Genomic DNA, 19,552 nt, shown 5'->3' on the forward strand with positions numbered 1-19,552 from the left:
CTTGACCAGGAGACAGGTCCTCAAGGATTATTCCCAGACTAGAATACCAACCTTGAAGTCCTGAGACCAGGAGATGAGGCTACTCCAACTGCCAAGGATAGCTCATCTACCCTTTCCAGAATGTCCTGTAAATAGCATTGCTTGTTGTGATACACTGTTTATGTAGCGCCTGTCACCTTCACTGGCGGTTATAAGATGGATGAGCTGGTTCAGTAGCGCCGACCTACTATAAATTATTAAAATGGGAATAAGTACCTAACCTGTATAGGTTTGTTTTTAGGTTTTATTTAATTGGTGGAAAATTCAGAAATTTGTAAAATAAATAAAAAATGTTTCTTTTGTCTTTATTTTCGAAAACCAGTACCATTCTTATTTTTTGGGATCTGGAGCTCAGTGACAGCTTATTTTTTTTTGCTCCCATCTTATTACATTTTCTTGCAATGTTGCAGTGAACAAAAAAATGTAATTCTGGACTTTTCATTTTATTTTCATTATGCTGTTTACCGATTTGATTAATTTATTATATATTTTGATAGATTCAGACATATCTGAAATTAGCAATACCAAATGTGTATTTTTAGAATTGTTTTATTTTCAGTGGGAAAAAGGAGGGTGTTTTGAACTTTTGGGGGGTTATTTTCATATTTTTAGAATCTTTTAGCTTTTTTTTACTTTTCATTGTACCTACAAGTCCCCTTAGGGGACTTGAAGCTGCGATCATATAATTTTGTCCGTCATACACTGCAGTGCATCTGCGCTCCGGATGACCATCATCAGGTGACCCCCTGGCTGTCATGAAAACGCATTGGCGCCCAGCGATGACATCATGGGTACACCAAAGGTAGTGGGTAATGATGTGCTCTCCGCCAGCGTGCGTTAAATCCAACTGTCTCAGATTGACTGCGGGATTTAACTGTTTAACAGCCACAGATAGGTCTCTGATCCACTTGGGGCTGTTGGAAACATATGTTGGCTGATTAGATCAGCCATCATGTGCAGGGAAAGATGCGGGCCCAGCCTGCGAGCGCACATTAACACTAAAACTACTGGACTCGTAGTCACAGAGGAGAAATACATAGTGCGAAGTAGTCAAAATGCCTAACTCAGTAGTTCTAGTGTTAAAGCAAGGGACACAACATATGATGTAAATATGCAATATGTCATTAAGTGGTTAAATCCAAGTCCCCTGTCTGATGCTTACCTTCCATCGCCGCCACTTCGGTCGCCTTGGTGATTTGTGACCTGGCAGCACGGTCCAGTGTGGTGGAGGTCACATTTCAATGAAGCTCTATTGGAACCTTGTTCCAGCTCTCATAGACTTGCACTGAGCGCTTGTGAGGGCACTTCTGGCTAGTCAGAAGTTACTGTCAAAAGATGACCGGAAGTGCGTTGGTAAAAGGTGAAGCCGCCGGAAGGAGAGTATATGACAGGGGACTTAGATTTAGAGCGCCACTCCAGCCCTGAAAAATACCGAAAACACTGGGTTGGTGCTCTAACCCATCAGGACTAACCAAATTTGAACTTTCAGGAGGAAGTTTATTTTTGAACGTTTTTCACTGCCACTTTCAAAGAGCTGCAGTCTAATATTTTTATAATTCTTTTTACTTAACTATGAGGACTTGATGTTTTGTGAGATGAGCCTTGTTTAGCGGTGGCACCATTATGGATTATGTATAATTTATTAATCAATTTTTATTAACTTCGTGGAAGGTATAAACCCCCCCACCCCAGCAATTCTACCATTGTTTCTTTTACACTTCAAATTTGACTCCATTTATCATATGGCACAAATATGGTGGGTTCCTTCAACCTATGGGTAAGTACGATTATGGGGATACCAGATGCATAAAGTCTTGTTTTATTGCTTTTCTATAATACATGGTTTGTAAAAATAAAAATCGCTATAATCTGAGAGTCATAGCTTTAACACTTTTCCAACATCAGAGCGGTGTAAAGGCTTATTTCATTTTTTTTTTTTTGAAGGCAAGATGTAAAGTTTCATTGGTACCATTGCGTTATATGAATGACCATTTAATATTATTTTTTTTTTTAATCATACCTTTAGGGAGGTCAAATGAATAAAAAATTCTGGAATATATGTACCGCATATCATTTTATTTTTTTTCTAAACAATATTAGAATCATGGACATGTAATTTTTATTCTGAGTGTCAATACAATGATACCACATTTCAATTTTTTTTCAGTCTTAAATTTTTTTTTGCACAGGAACACACTTACATTTTTTTTTTTATTTTGTTGGTGCCCTCTAAAAGGGCTTGTTTTTTTCCCCTGGGACAAACTGAAATTTCCCGTGGTATGTGTAATTTTCATGTACATTAAACATTTTAAACAACTTTTATGCCATCGTGTTTTTTCCCAAAGATGAATAAGAGAAAAACAAGAAAAAAAATCTGGTATTTGTTATTTTTTTAGTGTTCACCATGCAGTATAACAGTTAGATACGATTAGGCAGGGGTAACACTCGTGTGTGTCTCGCGTAAGTATTGCATCACCCACCATGGCCGCACACTCTCCTAACAGGAGCGGTTTGGCTGCATGTACACCATGTGCAGAATTATTAGGTAAGTTCTATTTTAGAGGATTTCTTTATTATTGATCAACAACCATGTTCTCAATCAATCCAAAAGACTCAAATATTAAAGCTTAATATTTTTGGAAGTTGGAGTGTTTTTTTGTGATTTGGCTATCTTAGGAGGATATCGGTTTGTGCAGGTTACTATTACTTTGCAGAATTATTAGGCAACTTAATAAAAACCAAATATATTCCCATCTCACTTGTTTATTTTCACCAGGTAAACCAATATAACTGCACAAAATTTAGAAATAAACATTTCTGACATGCAAAAACAAAACCCAAACAAATTAGTGACCAATATAGCCACCTTTCTTTATGATGACACTCAACAGCCTACCATCCATAGATTCTGTCAGTTGTCTGATGTTTACGATCAACATTGCGTGCAGCAGCCACCACAGCCTCCCAGACACTGTTCCGAGAGGTGTACTGTTTTCCCTCCCTGTAGATCTCACATTTTATGAGGGACCACATGTTCTCCATGGGGTTCAGATCAGGTGAACAAGGGGGCCATGTCATTATTTTTTCATCTTTTAGAACTTTACTGGCCAGCCACGCTGTGGAGTAGTTACGATGCATGTGATGGAGCATTGTCCTGCATGGAAATCATGTTTTTCTTAAACGATACCGACTTCTTCCTGTACCACTGCTTGAAGAAGTTGTCTTTAAGAAACTGGCAGGTGGTCTGGGAGTTGTGCTTCACTCCATCCTCAATCCGAAAAGGTCCCACAAGTTCATCTTTGATGATACCAGCCCATACCAGTACCCAACCTCCACCTTCCTGGTGTCTGAGTCGGAGCGGAGCTCTCTGCCCTTTACTGATCAAGCCTCTGGCCCATCCATCTGGCCCATCAAGTGTCACTCTCATTTCACCAGTCCATAAAACCTTTGAAAAATCAGTCTCAAGATATTTCTTGGCCCAGTCTAGACATTTTAGCTTATGTTTCTTGTTCAAAGGTGGTCGTTTTTCAGCCTTCGTTACCTTGGCCATGTCCCTGAGTATGGCACACCTTGTGCTTTTTGATACTCCAGTAACGTTGCAGCTCTGAAATATGGCCAAACTGGTGGCAAATGGCATCTTCATGCTTGATTTTCCTCAATTCATGGACAGTTATTTTGCGCCTTTTTTGCCCCACACGCTTCTTGCGACCCTGTTGGCTATTTGTCATGAAATGCTTGATTGTTCGGTGATCACGATTCAAAAGTTTGGCAATTTCAAGACTGCTTCATCCCTCTGCAAGACATCTCACAATTTTGGACTTTTCAGAGCCCGTCAAATATCTCTTCTGACCCATTTTGCCAAAGGAAAGGAAGTTGCCTAATAATTAAGCACACCTTATAGAGGGTGTTGATGTCATTACACCACACCCCTCCTCATTACAGAGATGCACATCACCTGATTTACTTAATTGGTAGTTGGCTCTCAAGCCTATACAGCTTGGAGTAGGACAACATGTATAAAAAGTATCATGTGACCAAAATACTCATTTTTCTAATAATTCTGCACAATGTATTTCTTTGCAGTTGAGACACTCATGTCCGGACAGCATCAGGCTGTGTCGAGTGATGCAATGTAAGGTATGCACAAGTCACTCGGAAGTGTGACTTCGGCCTTATAGTGAGACTCAATGTCTAGTTTTTTTTTTTTAAATCTTTTACTATGTGTGCAGTTTAAAATCTCTTTTCATAGCTTTGTTTTGGGAGGGGGTGGCTGAGTGGGGGGTTGCTATTCTGAGAGCTATAATGATTTCACAGTTTTATAAGGCTATTTGCTTGTTTTTAGGATAACTGGCTGTAGTTTTTTTGTACCATTTTGTGGTGCATCCAAAGGTTACTTTTCTTTTTTTGCAAAAACAAATTTAAATAGGATAAATTTGTTACAACATATTCTCTTGAAGTTGCCCTCTGCAGGTCAAGCAACATCTCAGCTGCTGCCCCAGATTTTGTTGGCAGGTTGCAAGGGTAATATAACTACAACGCACATTACCGCTGCAGCCGATCACGGAGCTCAGTGGTCTTATATCGTGTATAATGATCAGGGGCAGCAGCAGCGTTTCAGGGGAACTTGCAATGGGTAAATGAATCTAAAATTTGGAATTTTAAACACTGTCAAAGTCTTCACAGTTAGCAGAAATTAAAAAGAAAACCCCTTCTAGCAATGATTACATATGACTTTATATTTTAGCAAAACTAATCATGAAATTTGTAAGCTAGAAGCAGAAAGGATTTTAATACTCATAGCAAACAATATAGTAAGAGAAAAAAAAAAAAAGAGCGAGGAGGGAAAGAGAATTTATTTTTTTTAATAAATTACCCATTCTACTAGAGCACTCATCGAAAAGAGATTACCAAATCAACCAAACTGAGTGACAAGCTGTAAAGGTTACATCAACTTGTGTAAATCATTGGTGTATGTGTGGTACCCTACATGGAAGGCTGGAAGGTGCCTGGTGATGAACTAATTGCCAAAACTGTAGTGTATCTTTCTAATAATCTTTAATTCTGAAGAATGAATGAGGTGTTCTGACCAATATAATATATATCTAACCAAATATTAAAAAGAGAAGCCAAATTTCTGGAAACCTATCTCCCGGTGATCATCAAAGAAGATGTTAGCCACTTGTTTTACTTATGTGACATATCTTTTCTTGCTCTTTTTAGTATTTGTTCTCTTTGCACAGAGAACTTCCAACTCTGTATGGTCCATGTTGTCCCTATTAGACAAATGTTTAATATCAACCTCCATTTATAGTAACTGGTGAGAAAGGACATATTCACAAGGAGAATATAAAATATAATCAATGTAAGAAAGCCTTCTAATACATCTATAAAAAAAGAATTGATGTGAAAGCTTCAGTTTTTTGTGACATTGAAAACTGAGAAAATATAAATAAAGCGTAATAATTAGGAAATACTCTAGGTTTATTCCTAAATCAATTTTTTTACACGTTTGGTAAGCAGCAACCTCTATTAGTTCATTGTTTAGGAACACATGCTGAAATAAGTAGGATGAAATAGGCAGATCCCTAACGCTTCTGTGAGGTCAATAACAGTACCAAACCTAATGGACACCAGTAGCCCAGATAGGAAGATAGCAAATAATCCCAAGCACTGGTGCACATTAATGGGTGATCTGGCGGAGAGTAGAGGTGAAGGCCACCAGCAGGAAAGTTGTGGCGCTGTGGTTCAGCTTTGATGAGATTTATGTGCACTGAAATCAAATACTGTTAGGAGAAAAGTTGAATTCATCTCTGTGGAAACATGTACGGTATATGGATAGATCAGAACATTTTGTGAATTAAATTCCAATGTTAAAGCTCTTCCCATTTCAAATTATAAATCATAAAATGTTCTACGCTGATTATCAGTTTCACTATGGTGTAGAATAGGAGCCTAAAATCAGCTCAGCTTTGCACGCTCTCCTTGCTGAAAGAGAAATGCCATAAATAGAGATACTAATCAAGATGAAGTAACATGAATATCAGGGGACTAGAAGCTGAATGTGTTTTTAAGAGGAACTTTCTAAATCCAGTCCTGTGATCACAGCAGCACAGGCACTGAAATAACCATGCAATTTCTCATTCTGCGATGTGTGAAGGGAGGAAACAGAATGTGACCTATTAGGCTTAAAGGGAACCTGTCAGGTCCCCTCTGCTCTCCAACCCAGCAGCATTCACATGTGTATGCCAAAATTCCTTGCCTAAATAGCCCTGTATAATAAAAAGTGTGCTGTCCTATGCGATTAAGGCTTTTGACTAGCCAAAGGGGTGTTTGCCCAGACTAGTCAGCCCCCCTTCTATGTTATCATGCCCCTGTGTGCGTGATAACATGATTTTCACGAGCTGGCGTCATCGCAGATTTTGGAAATCTTGCTCATTTCAGCTGTGTCTGTGTGCCTCAATAGCTGGGTGTATGCGTCCTGGCTTCAGAGAGGCACTGCGCATGATCAGAAGAACAGTTTCTGCATTTCTGATCATATGCAGAGCGACTCTCTGAAGGCACACTAACGTTACAGAAATGAGCAACGCGCATGCGCAAGATTTCCAGGAGCTGCAATGACGCCGGCTGATGGAAATCATGTAATCACGGCCACAGGAGTGTGATAACATGGAAAGAAGACCGACTAGTCTGGGGAAACAACGCCCCATCAACTAGTCAAAGACTAATTAGCATAAGAACAGTGCACTTTATAAATGCTTTTTGTTTTCTAAATTAATTTTAGTAAATAACATCAGACAAGGCTGGTTAGGCAGGAAGTTTTGGTATATACATGTGAACGCTGCTGGGTTGGAAGGCATAGGGAACCTGACAGGTTCCTTTTAAAGAAAAAACAAAACGGACTGCAGCTCCAGAATCTGTCACAAGGCAGAAAAAAAAACAACAAAAAACTAAGCTTTGAAGTGAAACGCATCACAATTATAGTGTGCATGAGGATCACAATCAAGAACTAACCCTGAAGTTGTCATTTTCCACTGAAGGTAAGCCACACCTGTACGTATGATTTCTAATGACTAATATTCAGCACAAATGTCATTCCCCCCAAGCTTTCTGTAACATAAGGAAGTATAGTGTGCAACAACTACTGAAATTCTTTAAAGGGAACCTGTCAGGTGCACTATGCAGCCAGATCCACAAGCAGTCCTGGGTGCATATTGCTAATCCCTGCCTAACTGTCACAGCATCTAGTAGCATAGATAAAAGGATCTTTAGAAAAAGTATTTCTAAAGATCTGTTATGATATGCAAATCATGACAGGGACTAGTCGCAAGGGTGTTAGTTCCTGCACTCATTCCGCCCTCTTAGCATGGTAGCACGCCCACAGGAACGTACTAACATGCTATTCAATGCAGCATCATCAGCGGGGCACCGTGTACCTGTGTCCGCTGATCAGGAGTCCAGGCACTTCCGGTTTTGAGCATTAGACGTATACACGCACACACCCGCCTTCATCCTGTACATGACCGGAAGTGCACGGCATTCAGATCAACGGACACAGGTACGCGCGGCACCGCTGGTGATGCTGCATTGAATAGCATGTTAGTACGTCCCTGTGGGCGTGCTACCATGCTAAGAGGGTGGAATAAGTGCAGGAACTAACGCCCTTGCCACTAGTCCCTGGCCTCATTAGCATATGATAAAGGATCTTTAGAGATCTTTTAGAAAAAGTATTTCTATGTATGTTACTAGATACAGGGAGAGTTAGGCTATGTGCGCACGTTGCGCAAATACATGCAGTTACGCTGCGCTTTGTAGCGCAGCGTAACTGCATGCGTCCTGCGTCCCCTGCACAGTCTATGGAGATTGTGCAGGGGCCGTGCGCACGTGGCGTTTTAGAGCGCAGCGCTTCGGCTACTGCCGAAGCGCTGCGTAAAATGAAGTGACATGTCACTTCTTTCCTGCGCTTTGCCGGCAGCTCCTGCTCTGTCTATGGCAGGAGCTGCAGGCAGAGCGCATGGAATCGGCTTCACTACGGACATTTTCTGCAGCGATTAGAAGCGCACATGTGCTCTTCAGATCGCTGCAGAAATTTCTGCAGTGAACTGTACGCAACGTGCGCACATAGCCTTAGGCAGGGATTAGCAATATGCACCCAGAACTGCTCGTGGTTCTGGGAGAGTATTGGACCTGACAGGTTCACATTAAAAAATACCTTCGACAGAACATAAGTTGACTTATCTGTGGCTAGGATAATACACATTGGACACAAGAAAGAAATAACCATTTCTCATTTATTTAGCTTCAACTTCCCTGTGATTTAGTTTGTGAAGTATATTTGAGAGAAATGAAGCTGTATTTTGTGTCACATGGAAAGCACCATTAAAACTACCTCAAACAATTCTACACTGCAGATAGTGACAAATGGATGGAAATGTCTTGTTTACAAGCAAAAAATACACACACTCTTTTCTGAGCTCAGGTGTTTATTTTGCTGCTTGAAACCTACGCGACCGGGCGCCACCTTCTACGTGTAGTCTACAAATGAATATATCTATCCAGGAATACATATATTCATTTCATTCTTGCTAAATGCAGCCAGATCAGTTTATACAAGGAAGTTTTGAAAGGATACACATTTCAAGTTATTGCAGGTTATTTTACATATTTTTTCTTCTCTTTTTCTTTTTTTTTTAAAGGTAAAATACATTTATACCAAACCAACTGTAATGTGTAGATTTAAAATCGTGACAAAACCTTCGCTCGGGATATGATTTGCCTGTGGCAAACTTTACTAGAATGTTACATTGTACAGGGCAGGATGACACTATAGTATAGATCCTGGGATATTTTGGTTATCTTCTGGAGGTTAAAGCTGTTTTTAGTTTCTTCTCTTGGGAAAAATGCAGCAGCGAAACACATACCAGCTGATTGATAAGCACTTCCTTTTGTTTTGTTTTTTTCCAGGGTGCAAACACCAACCCACAGTAGTTCGTCTTTACCAATCCAAAGTCCTTTTTAAGGGTTATATAACTGCACTGTTGCCTTTAAGTACTTGATTTGCTATTATGTAAAACTTGTTCTCTGTTAAGCAAGCTTGCTGACTACAGCCTGGTTGAGAGAATTCAACTGATTGGTCCATTTATCTAGAGCAGTGTATCGGGCGCCGCCTCGCTTTTGATGGTCTAGTTCCAGGAGTTGGTTTACTTGATCAATCCGTCCATGAATAGTGCTTTACAATCAAAAGCAGAGAGAAAAAACAAATGAAACCTCATTAATTAAATCATCACAAAAGAAGTTAAAAACAACAGTTATACTTTAATAAATAAATCAATAGTACACAACAAAATAAGCAACTTTGTAATAAATCTAATCAGAGAAACTTGTAAAAATAGGTAAAGGTAAAAAAAGGTAAAAATCTGGCCCTGTGCCGAAGGCTCCCCCCCTCTGGCCCTGTGCCGAAGGCTCCCCCCCCCTCTGGCCCTGTGCCGAAGGCTCCCGCCCCTCTGGCCCTGTGCCGAAGGCTCCCCCCATCTGGCCCTGTGCCGAAGGCTCCCCCCCCCTCTGGCCCTGTGCCGAAGGCTCCCGCCCCTCTGGCCCTGTGCCGAAGGCTCCCCCCCTCTGGCCCTGTGCCGAAGGCTCCCCCCCCCTCTGGCCCTGTGCCGAAGGCTCCCCCCCCTCTGGCCCTGTGCCGAAGGCTCCCCCCCCTCTGGCCCTGTGCCGAAGGCTCCCCCCCCTCTGGCCCTGTGCCGAAGGCTCCCCCCCCTCTGGCGCTGAGCCGAAGGCTCCCCCCCCTCTGGCGCTGAGCCGAAGGCTCCCCCCCCTCTGGCGCTGAGCCGAAGGCTCCCCCCCCTCTGGCGCTGTGACGAAGGCTCCCCCCTCTGTCACCCGCAGCTTGTCCCTCTATCTGCATAGACTCTCATCAGTAACAGCCGCCATCTCCTATCTCAGTAATGGGAAAGTCTTCATTGATTACAGATTTTACCTCAGTATTTTGATAATGTCTGCTCAATTCTAGCAGAGAAAAAAAACAAAATTTGTCTGATAAAATATAAAAGTTGTCTATTTTCACATGTACTATTGATTTATGAAATATAAATTAAAATGACGGTTACGCACTAAAAGCCCATAATTATTATTAAAAGCCCATAAATATTACCTGGATTTAAAACTCAAGTTGTGTATAAAATGAGAAAGAAAAAAAAAAAAGATATATACGTGTGTATATAGTGCTCAGCATAAATGAGTACACCTTTTTGAAAAATAAGATATATTATATAATCTCACTGAACACAAGACCAATTTCCAGAGCTAATGAAAGTTATACTATTACCTGACTTTCATGTTATGGGTTAAAAAAATGTTCTATGAAAGTCCGTCTTGTCAAAATTTTGCAATTTTGTGAGATAAAAATCATAATATATATATATTATATACATATATACATACACACACATATACGCATACATATATACACATACATACGTATGTACACGCATACACAAACGGGACATACGTACAGTTGAAACCAGTAGTTTACAAACATTATCTAAATAAACAAATCTTAATGTTTATCTCACTATCTGACATGAAATCAGAATAAACCTTTCCTGTTTTAGGTCAGTTGGAAACCAGAATTTATATTTGCCACATGCCAGAATAATAACAGTGAGAGAATGTTTTAAGGCATTATTACTTTCTGCAAAGTCAAAAGTTTACATACACTAACAGCACTATGCCTTTAAACAATATGGGGCAGTCCATATGATGATGTCATGTTTTTGGAAGCTTCTGATAGATTTATTGGCAACATCTGAGTTAATTAGACACACCTGTGGTTGTATTTTATTGCACACCTGAAACATACTGCCTCTTTGTGTAGCATCATGGAAAAGTCAAAAGGAAATCAGCCAAGATCTCAGGAAGAGAATTGTGGACTTGCACAAGTCTGGTTGGGTGCTACTTCCAGATACCTGAAGGTGCCTCATTCATCTGTACTAACAATTGTGGAGGTCACCTGAGCTGTAGTATGTTTGTTTAAACGTAATAAGAATATCTGTGTATGTAAATAATCAAAGAAGGGAATTTTGTTTACTTACCGTAAATTCCTTTTCTTCTAGCTCCTATTGGGAGACCCAGACAATTGGTGTATAGCTACTGCCTCCGGAGGCCACACAAAGCATTACACTTTAAAAAGTGTAACCCCTCCGCTCTGCCTATACACCCTCCCGTGCATCACGGGCCCATCAGTTTTGGTGCCAAAGCAGGAAGGAGGAACTTATAAATTGGTCTAAGGTAAATTCAATCCGAAGGATGTTCGGAGAACTGAAACCATGAACCAAAAGAACCCTTCAACATGATGTACACAAAAGAACAACAGCCCGAAGGGAACAGGGGCGGGTGCTGGGTCTCCCAATAGGAGCTAGAAGAAAAGGAATTTACGGTAAGTAAACAAAATTCCCTTCTTCTTTGTCGCTCCATTGGGAGACCCAGACAATTGGGATGTCCAAAATCAGTCCCTGGGTGGGTAAAAGAATACCTCGATAAAAAGAGCCGAAAAAACGGCCCTCTCTTACAGGTGAGCAACCGCCTCCTGAAGGACTCGCCTACCTAGGCTGGCATCTGCCACAGCATAGGCATGAACCTGATAGTGTTTCGTGAAAGTGTGCAGACTCGACCAGGTAGCCGCCTGACACACCTGCTGAGCCGTAGCCTGGTGACGCAATGCCCAGGATGCCCCTGCGGCTCTGGTAGAATGGGCTTTCAGCTCTAAAGGAATCGGAAGCCCAGAAGAACAGTAGGCTTCAAGGATCAGTTCCTTGATCCACCAAGCCAAGGTTGACTTGGAAGCCTGCGACCCCTTACGCTGGCCAGTGACAAGGACAAAGAGCGCATCAGAATGGCGCGGGGGCGCAGTGTGCGAAAAGAAGAGCCGGAGTGCTCTCCCGAGATCTAACAAGTGCAATCCTTTTCACAATTGTGAACTGGATGAGAGCCAAAAGAAGGTAAGGAGATATCCTGATTGAGAAGAAAAGGGGGATGCCACCTTAAGTAGACCTTCCGGGACCGGACGCAGAACCACCTCATCCTGGCGAAACACCAGGAAGGGGGCTTTGCATGACAGCGCTGCTAGCTCGGACACTCTCCGAAGTGATGTGCCTGCCACTAGGAAGACCACCTTCTGCGAAAGGCGTGATAGAGATAACTCTGAGAACGCTAAGAGCCAGGACTCAATGGCCACCCAGTCAGGTTGAAGACCGCAGAATTCAGATGGAAAATGGCCCTTGGGACAGCAAGTCTGGTCGGTCCGGGAGTGCCCACGGTCGACCCACCGTGAGGTGCCACAGATCCAGGTATCACGACCTCCTCGGCCAGTCTGGAGCGACGAGGATGGCGCAGCGGCAGTCGGACCCGATCTTGAGTAACACTCTGGTCAGCAGCGCCAGAGGATGAAATACCTAAGGCAGTCGAAATTGCGACCAGTCCTGAACTGATGCGTCCGCCGCCAGCGCTCTGTGATGGTGGTTGATGTACGCGACCGCCGTGGCGTCGTCCGAGTGTATCCGGATCTGCCTGCCGTCCAGCCACCGCTGGAACGACTTTAGGGCTAGCTACACTGCCCTTATCTCCAGAACATTGATCTGAAGGGAGGACTCTGTCAGAGTCCAGGTTCCCTGAGCCCTGTGGTGGAGGAAGACCGCTGTCCACCCTGACAGACTCTCGTCTGTCGTGACCATAGCCCAGGATGGGAGCAGGAAGGATTTTTCTTTTTACCAAGAAGTGGGAAGAAGCCACTCCTGAAGAGAGGCTTTGTCTGCCAGTGAAAGAGAGACGTTCCTGTCTAGGGACGTCGACCTCCTGTCCCATTTGCGGAGAATGTGCCCTTGGAGTGGACGCAGATGAAACTGCGCAAAGGGAACTGCCTCCATTGCTGCCACCATCTTCCCTAGGAAGCGCGTGAGGCGCCTCAAGGGGTGAGACTGGGCCCCAAGGAGAAAGTGCACCCCTGTCTGCAGCGAACGCTGTTTGCCCAGCGGTAGCTTCACTATCTCTGAGGGGGAATGCAACTCCATCCCGAGGTAAGTCAGTGATTGGGTCGGTGTCAATTTTTACTTTGGGAAATTGATGATCCACCCGAACCTCTGGAGAGTCTCCAGAACAATGTTCAGGCTGTGTTGACATGCCACCCGGGAGGGTGCCTTGACTTAGGAGATCGTCTAAGTAAGGGATCACCGAGTGTCCCTGAGAGTGTAGGCCCATCGCCACTGATGCCATGACCTTGGTGAAGACCCGTGGGACTGTCGCCAGGCCGAAAGGCAGAGTCACGAGCTGAAAGTGTTCGACCCGGAGGCGAAGCACCGGAAGCGTTGATGCTCTGGAGTAATCGGCACATGGAGATAAGCATCCCTGATGTCGATTGATGCTAGGCAGACTCCCTGGGACATCGAAGCGATGACTGAGCGGAGAGATTCCATCCGAGACCGTCTGGTTCTCACGTGTCTGTTGAGTAGAATGAGGCCCGGAACGGACCGGAATGATCCGTCCTTTTTTGGTACCCCGAACAAGTTGGAGTAAAGACCGCGACCACGTTCTTGAAGCGGAACGGGGATCACAACTCCATCTGCAGAAACGAGTCGGAGGACAAGAGCTGAGCTCTATCCTGTAACCGTGAGACGGAATGTCTCACCCATTGGTTTTTCATCCAATTGCTCGCCAAACAGACGGTCGCCAGAAAATGGCAAACCGGTTAAGAACTTCTTGGAAGCAGAGTCTGCCTTCCATTAGCGTAGCCACATGGTCCTGCGGACTGCCACCGAATTGGCGGATGCTACCGCTGTACGGCTCGCAGAGTCCAGGACGACGTTCATGGCGTAGGACGAAAAAGCCGACGCCTGAGAAGTCAAAGACACAACCTGCGGATCTAGCCGCCAGTCTGGAGACTGGAGGATCCACCTTGGGACACTGAGCCCAACCCTTAACTACGTCAGGGGGGAAAGGGTAACGTGTGTCATTAAGGCGCTTAGTAAAGCGCTTGTCCGGAAATGCTCTGTGCTTCTGGACAGCATCTCTGAAGTTAGAGTGATCGAAAAACGCACTCCGGGTACGTTTGGGAAACCTAAACTGGTGTTTCTCCTACTGTGAAGCCGACTCCTCTATAGGTGGAGTTGGGGGAGAAGGACTAGCACCTGGTAGAAGGACGTTATAAGGTCATTTACTATGGCGTCCCCTTCAGGTGTATCCAGATTGAGAGCAACGTCAGGATCAGAGCCCTGAGCTGCGACCTCCGCTTCATCCTCCAGAGAGTCCTCATGCTGAGATCCCGAACCGCGTGATGAAGTCGGGGAAGGTTCCCAGCAAGCCCGCTTAGCCTGTCTGAGGCTGCGGTCCGTGTCGGAGTTCTCACCGTGGGATCTGGGTGCCACCCCAGGAGCCCTTTGCTGTACCGACCGAGAGGGGCCTGGGGGCGATGAACTCACAGTGCCCTGGCCCTGTGTTACCGGTCTGGACTGCTAAGCTTCTAGTATCTTAACAGACCATCTGTCCATAGACTGAGCCATGGAATGCGAAGCGACTCAGAGAGTTTCTCAGTCAAAATTGTAAACTCTGTCCCTTCCATCTGTGCAGTGGAAACCGGCGGTACCACCTGAGCCGAGGGTCCCACCAGTGCCGGAGGCTCCGGCTGAGTGAGTGCCACAGGGGCCGAGCATTGTCACAATGCGGGTAGGTGGAACCTGCAGGTAACATAGCCGCACAAGAGATGCAGGTTGCAAAACAAGCCTGTGCCTTGGCCCCCTTGCTTCCTGCGGACGACATGCTGTTGTCGCCTCTTAGAGATATAGCCAAAAGCAAATAATGCTGCCGAATAGATAAAATGTATACTATATATATATACTATATATATATATATACTATATATATATATACTATATATATATATATATACTATATATATATATATATACTATATATATATATATACTATATATATATATATATACTATATATATATATACACTATATATATATATATACACTATATATATATATATACACTATATATATATATATACTATATATATATATATACTATATATATATATATACTATATATATATATATACTATATATATATACTATATATATATATATATACTATATATATATACTATATATATATATATATACTATATATATATATATATACTATATATATATATATATACTATATATATATATATATACTATATATATATATATACTATATATATATATATACTATATATATATATATACTATATATATATATACTATATATATATATATATACTATATATATATATATTATATATATATACTATATATATATACTATATATATACTATATATATATAATATATATATATATATATATATAATATATATATATATATATATATAATATATATATATATATATATATATAATATATATATATATATAATATATATATATATATATATATATATATATATATATATATATATATATATATATATATATATATATATATATATATATATATATATATATATATATATATATATATATATATATATATATATATACATATATATATACACATCAGCACCCAAGGGGGGCCAGCACCTGACAACTGGTGTGGCTTACCAACCGCCCCAAGCGGTGGTGCGTCCACCAGATTCCCTGCCTGGGACTCCCAGAGCTGCAGAGCTCATTCTGAAATCCTCCACCGGCAGAAGAGATTATAACAATGGCTGCCAGCGTTCTGAGGGGAGGAAGCCGTGGAAGCGCCTAATAAAGTGCGGGCACCTGGTGCCCCACAGTGCTCAGTGAGGGGGGAGGAGGATACCAAGTATGCTCCAGCCCTCACTGCCGACGTCCAGTCGGCCGTCCCGCCCTCACCCCTGACTGGCAGGCCCGGGGGCGGGAGTACATGGTACTAGGCCGCAACAGCCGGGGACTAAAGTTAAAAGCGCGGCCGGCCAACAGGCGCGGTCGGCGCGGTAGTCCCAGCTCACAAACCACACAGCAGCTGCTGCGGCGTCTGTAACACAGGCGCTGCATTCACCGTCCCTAAGGGGACACAGAGTACCTCATGGATGCAGGGCCCTGTCCCTGATGATATCCAGCCTCCTGTCCGTCAGATTCCCCCAGGGGCTGCGGAGGGAGCCCGGTCCCAGTGAACGGCGACCGGTTAGGATCCCACTTCTCCCAGAACTGCGGAGCTCGTTCTGAAATCCCCCACTGGCAGAAGTGATTATAACAATGGCTGCCAGCGTTCTGAGGGGAGGATGGAGCCGTGGGCGTGCCTAATAAAGTGCGGGAAACTGGTACCCCACAGTGCTCAGTGAGGGGGGAGGAGGATACCAAGTATGCTCCAGCCCTCACTGCCGACGTCCAGTCAGCCGTCCCGTCCTTACCCCTGACTGGCAGGCCCGGGGGCGGGAGTATATGGTACTAGGCCGCAAAAGCTGGGGACTAAAGTTAAAAACGCGGCCGGCAAACAGGCGCGGTCGGCGCGGTAGTCCCGGTCTCACCAACCACACAGGAGCCGCTGCGGCGTCTGTAACACAGGCGCTGCATGCACCGTCCCTAAGGGGACACAGAGTACCTTATGGATGCAGGGCCCTGTCCATGATGATATCCAGGCTCCTGTCCGTCAGATTCCCCCAGGGGCTGCGGATGGAGCTCGGTCCCAGTGAATGGTGACCGGTTAGGATCCCACTTCTCCCAGAGCCTCTAAGGGATGGGGAAGGAAAACGGCATGTGGGCTCCAGCCTCTGTACCCGCAATGGGTACCTCAACCTTAACAACACCGCCGACTCAGTGGGGTGAGAAGGGAGCATGCCGGGGGCCCTGTGGGGGGCCCTCTTTTCTTCCATCCGATATAATCAGCAGCTGCTGCTGACTAAAATGTGGAGCTTGTGTGCATGTGTGCCTCCTTCAACACAAAGCTAAAAACTGATGGGCCCGTGATGCACGGGAGGGTGTATAGGCAGAGGGGAGGGGTTACACTTTTTAAAGTGTAATGCTTTGTGTGGCCTCCGGAGGCAGTAGCTATACACCAATTGTCTGGGTCTCCCAATGGAGCGACAAAGAAATGTAGATTTAGATGCAAAATTATCTGTCTGTCAATGTAGTCATCACATGGACCCATAATATAATTCTAAAGCTGGGTTCACACTAAGCGACAGCGACGTCGCTGTTACGTCACCATTTTCGGTGACGTAACAGCGACCTTGTAAGTCGCTGTTATGATGGCTGCTTAGCTGTCAAACACAGCGACGCAGCAGCGATCATAACGACGCTGTGCTACATGTGCAGAGAGCAGGGAGCCGCGCTTAGCGCTGGCTCCTTGCTCTCCTAGGTACAGTACACATCGGGTTAATTAACCCGATGTGTACTGCAGCTACATGTCACAGTGCAGAGAGCAGGGAGCCGCGCTTAGCGCTGGCTCCTTGCTCTCCTAGGTACAGTACACATTGGGTTAATTAACCCGATGTGTACTGCAGCTACATGTGCACAGAGCAGGAGCCGGCACTGGCAGCAAGGGCGGAGGCTGGTAACGAAGGTAAATATCGGGTAACCAGGGAAAGGTCTTCCCTTGGTTACCCGATGTTTACGCTGGTTACAGCTTACCGCAGGCTGCCAGACGCCGACTCCTGCTCCCTGCTCGCTTCATTTCGTCGCTCTCTCGCTGTCACACACAGCGATGTGTGTGTGTCACAGCAGGAGAGTGACGACCAAAAAATGAAGCTGGACATCCAGCAACGACCGGCGACCTCACAGCAGGGGCCAGGTCGTTGCTGGATGTGACACACAGCGACAGCGACGGGACGTCGCTGCAACGTCACAGAAAATGGTGACGTAGCAGCGACGTCGTTGTTGCTGTGTGTGACACCAGCTTAAGCTGTATATTGAAAAAGTTAGCCAAAGTATAAATGAACAAGGGAGATATTCATTAAGTTAATTGGTAGCCTTATCAGTAAAATTCACAGGAGAAGGAATGTAGTATTTGTGGGATGAGGCGGGTGATCCCATACTCCCATGTACTATTTCTACAGAAACTCATCGTAGCTTACTGCCTTCAAAGTGTATTATTTGGGATGATGTATGATCTCATGCATTCTCCCAATGCTGTGAGCAAATGGAAAAGTTTTTGTAAATATCTTTCAGGCTGAAATGATGTGTTTAATGCTGGAACAATAGAATACATAAGTCAGTTGGTGACGCTAGCTGAAAAGAGAGCATGTCTGTGTTCTTTGTCTTATATACATTGATATATATATATATATTGGCACTGATATACGGCAATACAGCGTTGTCTCTGGATATCCCAAATGAGGACTCCATTAGCAGTCTTCAACGCAAATTCCTCCCTTGACACAATTATATGCAGGTATAAACAAGATGGAAATGTCCGGCCATCATACCGCTCAGGAAAGAGATGGGTTCTGTGTACGAGAGATGACTTTGGTCAGACATGTGCACATCAACCCAAGAACAAAAGCAAAAGACCTTGTGAAGATGCTGGCGGAAGCTGGTAAGATTGTGTCATTATTAGCCACAGTGAAACGAGTACTGTATCAACATGGGCTAAAAGGACATTCTGCCGGGAAGAAGCCATTACTCCCAAAGAAACATAAAAAAAGCCCGATTAATGTTTGCAAATGCACACAGGAATAAAGACCTTCATTTTTGGAGACATGTCCTGTGGTCTGAAAAAAAATAAAATTGAACTGTTTGGCCATAATGACCATTTTTACATTTGGAGGAAAAAGGGAGAAGCTTTGAAGCCTAAGAACTTCATCTCACCTTTGAAACACGGGGGTGGCAGCATCATGTTGTGGGGTTGTTTTACTGCCGGAGGGACTCTGGCACTTCCCAAAACAGATGGCATCATGAGAAAAGAAGATTATGTGGCAATACTGAAGCAACATTTTAAAACATCAGATAAGAACATAAAGCTTGGGTGGAAATGGGTCTTTAAAATGGACAATGACCCAAAGCATACTGCCAAACTGGTTACAAAATGTCTTAATGATAATATAGTCAATGTTTTGAAGTGGCCATCAGAAAACCCTGATCTTAATCCTATTTAAAATTCATAGGCAAAGCTGAAAAGGCAGATGCGAGCAAGGGGACCTACAAACCTGGCTCAACTACGCCAGTTCTGTCAGGAGGAATGGGCCCTTAAAGTTTGTAAAATGTTAATAAAAAGATGCAAACAAAAAAAAAAGGGAATGGGCCCAAATTCCTACCAACTATTGTGAGAAGCTTTTGGAAGGATAGCCAAAACAATTGACCGAAATCATACAGTTTAAGGGCATCAGTACCAAATACTAATGAAACGTATGGAATCTTTTGACTTTGCAGAAAGTAATAAAAATGCCTTAAAAACACGCTCTCTCATTATTCTGTCATTTGGCAAATATAAATAATTTTGGGGTTCTAATTGACCTAAAGGGGGGAAAGGTTTATTCTGATTTCATGTCACATA

The 19,552-nt window shown here is 43.5% G+C and overlaps 1 protein-coding gene across 2 annotated transcripts in view; it reads right to left on the minus strand.

Moving 5' to 3' along the window:
- Positions 1 to 8,175: 8,175 nt before the first annotated feature.
- COPS2 (COP9 signalosome subunit 2) overlaps positions 8,176 to 19,552 on the minus strand; it is a 113,522-nt gene continuing 102,145 nt past the window's right edge. The window contains exon 13 of one of the 2 annotated variants that reach the window (XM_075342753.1): positions 8,176 to 9,265. In XM_075342753.1, coding sequence (XP_075198868.1) covers positions 9,121 to 9,265 — 145 coding nt within the window. In that variant the 3' untranslated portion in view covers positions 8,176 to 9,120. The remainder of the gene's footprint in view (positions 9,266 to 19,552) is intronic. The other variant, XM_075342752.1, reaches the window with a different exon arrangement.

This window comes from Anomaloglossus baeobatrachus, chromosome 4 (assembly GCF_048569485.1).
Source record: "Anomaloglossus baeobatrachus isolate aAnoBae1 chromosome 4, aAnoBae1.hap1, whole genome shotgun sequence".
NCBI lineage: Eukaryota > Metazoa > Chordata > Amphibia > Anura > Aromobatidae > Anomaloglossus > Anomaloglossus baeobatrachus.